Source organism: Alligator mississippiensis, chromosome 5 (assembly GCF_030867095.1).
Source record: "Alligator mississippiensis isolate rAllMis1 chromosome 5, rAllMis1, whole genome shotgun sequence".
NCBI classification, from domain to species: domain Eukaryota; kingdom Metazoa; phylum Chordata; order Crocodylia; family Alligatoridae; genus Alligator; species Alligator mississippiensis.
This window is the reverse complement of record NC_081828.1, coordinates 39,791,124-39,799,920: the sequence shown is the minus strand read 5'-3', so window position 1 is coordinate 39,799,920 and position 8,797 is coordinate 39,791,124. Positions and strand designations below refer to the sequence as shown.

The 8,797-nt window shown below is 59.0% G+C and overlaps 1 protein-coding gene across 1 annotated transcript; it reads right to left on the bottom strand.

The window, feature by feature from the left end:
- Positions 1-1,516: 1,516 nt before the first annotated feature.
- Positions 1,517-8,591, bottom strand: RUVBL2 (RuvB like AAA ATPase 2). The gene is made up of 15 exons (XM_006274864.4): positions 8,448-8,591; positions 8,211-8,259; positions 8,016-8,071; positions 7,404-7,545; positions 6,898-7,027; positions 6,412-6,478; positions 6,125-6,231; positions 5,769-5,862; positions 5,048-5,171; positions 4,709-4,803; positions 4,157-4,275; positions 2,943-3,062; positions 2,354-2,483; positions 1,723-1,837; positions 1,517-1,640 (listed from the first exon to the last, which is right to left on the bottom strand). The coding sequence occupies exons 1-15, from the start codon at positions 8,457-8,459 to the stop codon at positions 1,615-1,617; spliced, it is 1,386 nt and encodes a 461-aa protein (XP_006274926.1). The 5' UTR covers positions 8,460-8,591; the 3' UTR covers positions 1,517-1,614.
- Positions 8,592-8,797: the final 206 nt, after the last annotated feature.

The following is an 8,797-nucleotide window of genomic DNA, read 5'->3' as shown; positions in this document are numbered from 1 at the left end:
GTATCCAACCTCCTGCCCCCAGACCACAGCTTGCAGATGGCTGGGCAGAGGCTCAAAGCTTGGTCCTCACCAGGGCTGGGGTGAAGGCTGTGGCCCTTGGGCCACACCAGGACAGGGCAAGGATGGGGGAAGTCTGCCCTTTGTTGTGTACGTACCCTTCCTTATCAGGCCTCTGGTCATCTTCAGAGGCACTGCATGAGCTGAGCTACTCATGGATTATGGGAAGGTCCTGGAGGACCAGCAGGGTCTGTGCACACTCACTAAGCTTAACCTTGGGCCCCTGGCTAGCCCCAATAGGTCCGTGCTCCACTAGGGGGTCCATGCAGCAGTACATTCACACCCCTACTTTACTTTAATCCAAATTAAGCTGCCTTGAGTAAATGTGGCTGGGAGTTCTTGGTTGCCCCACATTTAGTGCTCAATGGGGTAGGGTGAAACGTGAAGGCTTCTGCTGCCAGGAGCTGCCCACAGCCCCATGTCACACAAGGATTCCTGTCTCTCCCTTTCATCAGCTGCACAAGGGCTAGTGCTGCATGAGGACTCTGGTCCCCATCAGCTGTGTGTGGCCCCATTTGCACAAATACCCCCTTATCTCCATGAGCTACTCTAAGCTACTGCACTGGCCTCTGACCCAGCCCTTTGCATACAGTGGGTCCTGTGCCAATGACACCCACTGCCCAGCCTGGGGTGAAGCCTGGCAGGGACACAAGTGGACCCTTCTCTCTGCTCAGTGCCTGCTAGCCATGGGGATCTGAGCAGCCACCCTCAACTCCAGGTAGAAGCTTCTGCATGTGGCCAGGAGATGGATATGTGGGAGCCCTGGGCTGGGAATGGGAGAGCATTGGGGCATGATGTGGGGTACTGGGGTCTCCCCATGATGGGCACCCCTGCCTTCCCCCTTACCAGTGACCCAGTCACATGGTGGTGCCCTACCCTTCTCCAGGACTCCAACCAGTGATTTAACCAGGCAAGCTCCTGTCCCCACAGGCTAGCTCTCAGGATCTAATCGGGGGATGCCTTGCCTACCCCGTGACCTAATCTGCCCCTGGGAGACCATCACAGCCTGCCTACACCCCCACAGCAAAGGGCCAGGGGTTAGAGAAGGTCGTTTGCTGGGAGGGAAGTGATTGGGCTTGGCCTGGGTAGGTGGGTGGGGGGGCCCTATAGGTGGGCAGCATGAAGCCCCTAGGACTCCAGGGGGGGTGGAAAAGAGGGGTCAGTCTCGGGGGGGGGGGGGGGGGGGGGGAGATTTCTGCTAGAAGGGTATAGATATGGGAGAGCAGTAGGTGTGTTACAAGCTCCCAGCTGGGTCAAACCCATGGATCCTAGTCCCCAAACACCAATAGACTCCCCTTACCCAGCCAGGAGAGAACCAGGTGTCCCATCTTCCCCTGTTGTATCCCCCACAGCCAAAAGAAGAACCCATCCTTTTCTCCCCTCCCCCACCTCGCTCTAAACTCCCAGTCAGGAGAATCCAGGCATTCTGCCCCCTCCCCATTCCAGTGTCCAGCCAATCTCCAAAAAAAAAAAAATTTATTTTATCAAAAAACCCTAAACATTGAAAAACAGGTGCCAAGGGCTGAGCTGAGGGGGAGTGAAGGGGGTCTGGGTCCATCAGGAGGTGTCCATGTTCTCCCCCTCTGCAAGAGAAGAGAAGGTTAGAATCCAAGGGGAAGGGGCTGGATTATGCCATTTCCTCTCTCCCTATACCCCCTGACTCACTGAGCTCATTGAAGAGGAAGGCATCCTGATACTCCTTCATGTACTGGGTGGAGCGTGACTCATCCAAGAAGAGGGAGTAGACACGCTTGATGTCCTCCACCTGAACCTCTGTACCCTGGGGGAGGATCAGGGTAAGTGTCAGCTGTGGAGGGATCCTGTGCCAGGACCACCCCCCTGCAATCCAAATCCTCTCACTTGGCCGTGTCACCAGAGCCACAAGGGAGTTACCCACTCTGCCTTCTAGGGCTGGGAGGGAGCCCAGGTGTCCTGACTCCTTATCCCCCCTTCTCCCAGAGCTGGGAGAGATCCCAGGAGTTGCAGCTCCCCTCCTTTGACCCCACTCCTTTCCCAGAACCCATGCATCCACCTTCCCCCCTGCCAGAGCTCCAGATTTCACTGCCCTCCTAGAGCAGTGAAGAACCCAGGCATCCCAGCTCTCCTGCTGTAACCCTCCAGACCAAAGAGTCCACTCAGGACTAGGACAGAAGCCAGAAGTCTTGGCTCCCACCCTTTCTGCTCTAATCCCCCCAAGACCCCACTTCCTGCCCAGAGCTGCGAGAGCACCTAGGTTCCCAGCTCCATTCTAGTGGCCACCCCCTTCCTGGGGTGGGACCCAGGCATCTGGGCTGACCTTCCTCTTGCGGCACACAAGGTTGGCAGCGGTGATGAGCTGGATAGCATAGCGCAGCGAGGTCTCCAGTCCAATGCGAGTCAGCACCGTGTAGGCATCCTCGTTCATTTCCACGTCCTCCTCCTCACACCTGGGTGGGGGTCAGACACTGCTTAAGGGAACCTTGCAGTGCTGGCTGGTCTGTGGCAGCTCTTGTGGGCACTGTTCCCTCCTCCTGCCTTTCCCCCAAGCTGGGGTAGATTACAGTACCGGGACCCCTGGAGGGAAATGTGACTGGGGGGTGGGGCCACTGTTGGACTGAAGGGCCCTGGGCGCAGCCTTAGGTGCTGGGGGGAGGGGTGGGGGGCAAGAGGAGGGGAAGGAAGGAGAGGACCCTGACGTAAGGGAGTTGGCAGGATGGGCCCTACCATTGAAGGGGATGAACCCTCCTATGGGGGAGCTTGGAAGGGGGAGGAGAAGGTCTGCGATGCAGGGAAGAACCCTCCGATTGGAGAGCTAAAAGGGGAAGCAAAGTTTGTGATGCAGGGGAAACACTCCTGAGGGACCAGGAAGGGTAGAGGGGTCTGTGACTGGGGGGCCCCGGCCTCACCGGATCTTGAGGATCTGTTTGGTCTCCTTGTCACTGTAGGGCGAGGTAGAGATGATGAGCAACCGGTCCAGCAGGTCGATGGGGATGCCATGGGGGCTCCGATAGTTGGTGCCACGGATTCTGCAGGGAAAGAGTTGGAGGCATCAGGGCACTGGGGTCTTGCCATGCCCATCATGCAGCGCCCTGCCCTTGTGCAGGCCTCCAACCAATAACCTAACTGACCCCTATCCTTTGCTCCCACCAAGTGATGCCCTGCCCCTGCCTAGGTTCCACCCCTCTGGTGGTCTAACCAAGGGATGGCCTGCCCATTTGATGACCTAATCTGCCCCTGTCCCACCCCCTAACCAAGGGTTTAAGTCCCACTGTGAGGGTGTGGGGCAGGCTCTCATCTACTCCAGGGGCCAGCTGGGACCTGCAACAGAGAATGTCTTTTCCCAGCTCAAGGTAACACTGGCGATCACATATGTCCAAACATCACTCCAGGGGGCAGAAACAAGCCAACTGGCTGTGAGGCAAGTGAGGCATGGATGGGCTCCAGGGAAGGTGGCCTGAAAGGGGACATACTGGGCTGGAGGGAAGGAGGACACTAGAGGAGCTCCTCAAGGATTAAGCCATTGGCCTGTCTCTGCTAATGGTCCAGGCACAGGAAGCAGGGGTCTGGCTGACAGCACAGGCCTGGGGAGTACTGCTAACACAAAGACTCAAAATATCCTGTGGGATGTATTGGAGCAGGCAGGTGGGAATAAAATTCAAACTTGTAACACCAAGTTCTGCAACTGGGGACCAGTACAAACATCTGCTTTAAACCAGGAGCTCCCCTGATGGGAAGGATCAGGAAAATGGCAATGCCAGAAAATGACTGTATGGTACCCACATTGGGGGCCACTGGGGGAGGGGGGGTGTCTTTCAGGGGTCATGGGATTCTCCCTGGAGGGAAGAGGGGAGCTGGAATTAGAAGTAGCAGCCTGTGGTCAGTGTGTAGGGGCTGGAGGTGGGGTCTGTAAGATCTTCCTAGCAGAGAGATGGAGTGCTTAGGGGGTGCTGGGATATCAGGTCGAGTTTCTGGGACCAGGGGAGATGAACTGGACTGGAATAGGCATAGTGAAGGGTAGCTAAGGCTGATCTTGTCTTGGGTGGGCCTGGAGGGGGTCCTCACGAGAGCAGGGGTTTGAGGCTGAAGCCTCATGCCCACCACCCGCTCTGCCATGCTTGACCTGGTAATGCCGCGGTTAGTGGCCATAATGAGCACAGGCGCCATGTCACTCTCCAGCGCCCGGTTGAGGAAGGAGAAACACTCGATGTCTAGCATGTGCACCTCATCGATGAAGAGCACCTGGGTTAGAAGAGCAGGTCAGTGGGGGGGGGGGGGGGGGGGGGAGGGAGGAGAGCGTGGGACACAAGGTATGATGAAGGGGTCCCACTTCCCCTTCACTCTGGTACCCAGGGACACCCACTGGGGCCTCTCCCCAGTCCCTCATAGCTGGGAGCCATGGATCACCCCAGTGCCACCCTAATGTCTAATGTTCCCCTTTCCCAAAAACTGCACCATGGGGTCACCCTAGGAATCCCCTGATCCCAGCCCCTACCCCATAGTCCTGTGCCCTGCTTGCTGCTCCCCCAAAAGGTGGCCCAGCCTCAAGTACTCCCCCTACCACCATACTGACCCCAGGCTGCCACTCCTAGTCCCAGCTCCCCACTTCCCTCCAAAGAGAACCCCACAAAGCCTGGAAGACCCCACCCCAGTGCCCACCAACTTGCACACTCACCCCTGGGATGACCTCAGCTTTGCCCTCTTCACGCCACTCAGCCACCTTGGCGTTGATTTGTTCCCGCACCTCTGACTTGATCTCACCAGTGTCACCTGGGGTGGGAAAGGGAGGGGCTCATGTATGGAGACCCCTCCCCTAGTACAGAGTCCCATAAGGGACACACAGGGGTTCCACCTGCCCCTGTGGGCAGAGAATAATGTCTGTGTGGGGTGCGAGGGAGATGTTCATGCTCCAAATACCCCAGGGACAAGGGCAAACCCCCTCTGGGGATAGGTCTGCTGCAGGCCTAGGCCATAGGAGGAGGAAGCCTTGGTGTAGGTGGGGGGCAGGTGGTACCTGAAAAGAGAGCCAGGAATCCCTGGGTGCGGCTATTGATGACATCAATCTCATGCAGCGATACTGTATGAACCACCTCCTTGCGCTTTTGCAGCTCCCCATCTGGGCACTGCACAAACTTGGTCTGGATTTGGGGGGAGAGGGGGGAGACAGCTCAGAGCTCACCTACTGCCCCCACTCCCTGCCCTGCAACCCCACTGCCTCTCCCCTGGCACTGCATGTGTGGCAAACAACTCAGACTCGTCCCCCACAACCCCTACCTCCCATTGCAGCATCTGGTCTGGTTGGGGATGGGGCAGCGGGAGAGATCTCAGGGCTGGTCTCACCAGCTCTATGTCCACACCAAAGTCCTCTGTGTTAGGGGGGAGCTCAGCCTGTCTGGTGTCACCTGGGAGCCCCCTTCCCTATTGCACCCTGCAGCTGATAGCCAGAAGTCCCCACTCCACAGCTCTGCCTATGCCCCTCCTTACCCAGTAGCCCCCCATCTCGCTCAAGCCTCAGTACCTAAAAAAAAAAACAAAAAACACACATCTTCTAGGCCCTAGCCCCTGGAATCATAGAGAAGTTGTGCTGGAAGGGACCTCCAGAGGTCATTTAGTCCGACTCCCTACCTGAGGCAGGATCCTCCCACCCCACTGGAATAGAACCTGGGGGCCTCATTTCCCCCCACCCCCAATGCTCTGGTACCCAGGGGCACCCACTGCCCCCACTTCCTGCATACCTGGGAACCCATGGCATCATAGTCCCGTGCTCGAGTGAAGGAGCGTCCCAACTTGGTGATCTTGCCCGTGGCTTTGTCAATGGTGATGACGTCCCTGTGGGAGGAAGGAGGGCTCAGGCCTGGCTGCCTCAGAGAAGGGGGGCAAGGTCATCCCTGGATGTCTGCTGAAGTGAGGTGGGAGCACATCCAACCTCCTCAGGGAAACTAGAGGGAAGACATCCAGCAGTGCTCAGGGTCACCACTGCCGTGGGTGGGTGGAAGGGCAGCGCAGTGCACTGGCCACATCCGCATCTGCACAGGTGGCGCCCTTGTGCTCCAGTCTATATACCACCCTGAGGGGAAGAAGTCCTGCTCACCCCGCCTGGACTTTCTCTTTGGTCAGGGACTCAATCATCTTGGTGCCCAGGTCATAGATGGTCTCCATCTCTGTTGTCTTCAGTGTCAGCTTCCCCACCTTGGCACCCTGCAGATAGACAGATGGATGCAGTTGCTCATCACACCTGACAGGAACGGTCTGGCAAGGGGAGCCTCAGCCAACCCTGTCCCATATATGCCAAGCTGAGGGGATTCACAGTCACGTTCCTATGGGGGAAGCTCAGATCCAGCATAGGACAGCCCCTGCCCAGCCCCAATCCCCACTTACAGTGCCAGTAGCTGGGCGGTCGATCTGGATCTCCACTACTTCCCCCTCAATGATCTCGGTCTCCTCCCTGCAGGGATGAGGGACAGAGAAAAAGTCAGGACTGTACCCCAACTGCTCCTGTTAAATGGGGGTGGGAGGCGGGATAAAGCTGCTCCCTTCCGCTGACTGGGAGAGGCGATTGCAATTGTTGTGACTGATCTATCAGACCGCACTCCCTTCTTGGAGCTAGGGATAGAACCCAGGAGTCCTGGCTTCCAGCCCCTGCCCCCCACAGCTCCAACCAACCAGACCCCACTCCCCTTCCAGAGCTAGAGACAGCACCCAGCAGTCCTGGCTTTCAGTCCCCTTGCTATAATCCACCAGATCCCCATCACCTCTCAAAGATGAGATGGAACTCAAGCGTCCTCCTTGCAGTCCCCTGCACCATCTCACTAGTCCCCACTCCCCAAGAAGGGATGGAACCCAGGTATCCAGGCTCATCCTTACTTGATGCGCACTCCAATGGAGCGCCGGAAGGCCTGAGTCAGTGCCTCTGTCTTGCTCATCTCCAGGGAAAAGATCTCACTGCCAGCGATGGCTGTGAAGGGGGTGTCCAGCCCCAGGGCCTGAGCCATGCCTGGGGCAACAGAACAAGGGCTGTGGTTACATCAGAGGCTGTACAACTATGCCAGCCCCGCTGCATGGGCACCAGAGCTTCAAGATGGTTAGAGCCACAGCTCCCCAGGTAAGAAGGGAACCCCCCCCCAGGTGGGGAGATCTTAGGGTGGGGAAGCCCAGGAGAGACCTGGAGGTGGGGACAGGGCAGGTCCTGGGGAAGGTACAAATGCCAGGGGCAGCAAAGTGAGGAGATGCCTCTCATGGCAGCCAGACCCCAGAATGGGGCAGAAGACGACAGATGATCCCTGATCCCATATGGTACAGGAATATAGGGAAGATCCCTCCCACTCAGGGCATGGATATGGACAGATCCCGAGACTGCCCCAGGCCCATACCCATGGCGATGGCAGTCTTGCCCGTGCCTGGCTGGCCAGCGATGAGCACAGCCCGGCCTGCAATCTTCCCCTCCTTGATCATTTCCAAGATGACACCGGCGGCACGGCGGGCGGCTAGCTGCCCCACCATGCCCTGCGAGACCTGCGGGGGCAGGATGCGAGAGGTAGGGATTGGCAAAGACCCTCCCATGCACAGCTGCCCCCATAGACCCCCACTGCTCACACGGCTCACGGCTTCCACCAAGGCTCCCCATAATCCCCAAGACCTCATCTCTGCCCCCACTCCTGCCATGGCTGCCCTGTACCCCCCTCACTCATGCAGTCCCAACAATGCTCCTCATAACCCCAGCCCCTATCTCCATCACCACAGCTACCCCATGCCCCTGCTCCCCTCCCACTCCTAAATAGCCCCTACCAATGCCCATCACTGCCTCCCTATCTCTGCCTTCGCTCCTCAGTCACGCACAGTTCCTGCCCCGCTACCTCCAACTCAAACCTCCATGAACCCCCAGGCTTACACAGCGTCCACCAGCACCCCCAGTACTGCCTCCACCCCCCAGCCCCTTCCCATCCTGCCCGTGCAGCCCCACCCCCATGAGGCCCCCCCAATACCTGTCTAGGCTCCAAGGCATCATCCAGGCCCAGCCCGCGGATGTGAGAGTGGGCGCCTAGGGAAGGCAATAGGGCAGGTCTATGAGGACAGGGAGAGGGGGTCCCCTCTGTCCCTCCCGCTCCCCCTTCAAGCCCGCTGCCAAGCAACGGTTTCCATGGAGATGGTCTGGCTCGAGCCCCCCCACCAGGACTCACCGATGCGCTCGATCCGCGTCACGTCGCGCACCTCGGGCACCTTCGTGGTCTGAGGCAGGGGAGACGGGGTCAGGGGGGTCCTGACCCCGCCCTTCCCCCATGTGACGGCCCCGCGCCGTTCTCCCCCCCCTCCCCCAAGAGCCCGGATCTCGGACCTGATTCCCCGCCCCCACCCCCCGCGGGACTGGGCCCGATCCCAGGACCGGCACGCCCCTTCTTCCCGGGGGGGGCGCTCACCGTGGTTGTCATGATGCGCACACCAACCGCCCAGCACGGCCCGAAAGTGACAAACCGGAAGTCGAGGCAGCATGCCGCGGAGGACTGGGGCAGCCGCTCTAGGTGCTGCTCTATGGTTCGCGGTCCTCCGGGCTCCCCTCGCACCTCCCCGGCTGAAAGGAGCTGCCACCCTCTGTCCGCTTCCTTCCTCTTCCACTGCCCGTCTCAGCTTCCCCACTCCACCACTCCTTACCTTTCCCCCTCCCCTTCCTGGAAGGCGTGACACTTCCCCTTTAAGACCCCCCCCCCACTGCCGAAGCCTTGCCTGGTCCCCGCCCCACGTGTCTACCTCCTGCCAGTCAGCGACCCCT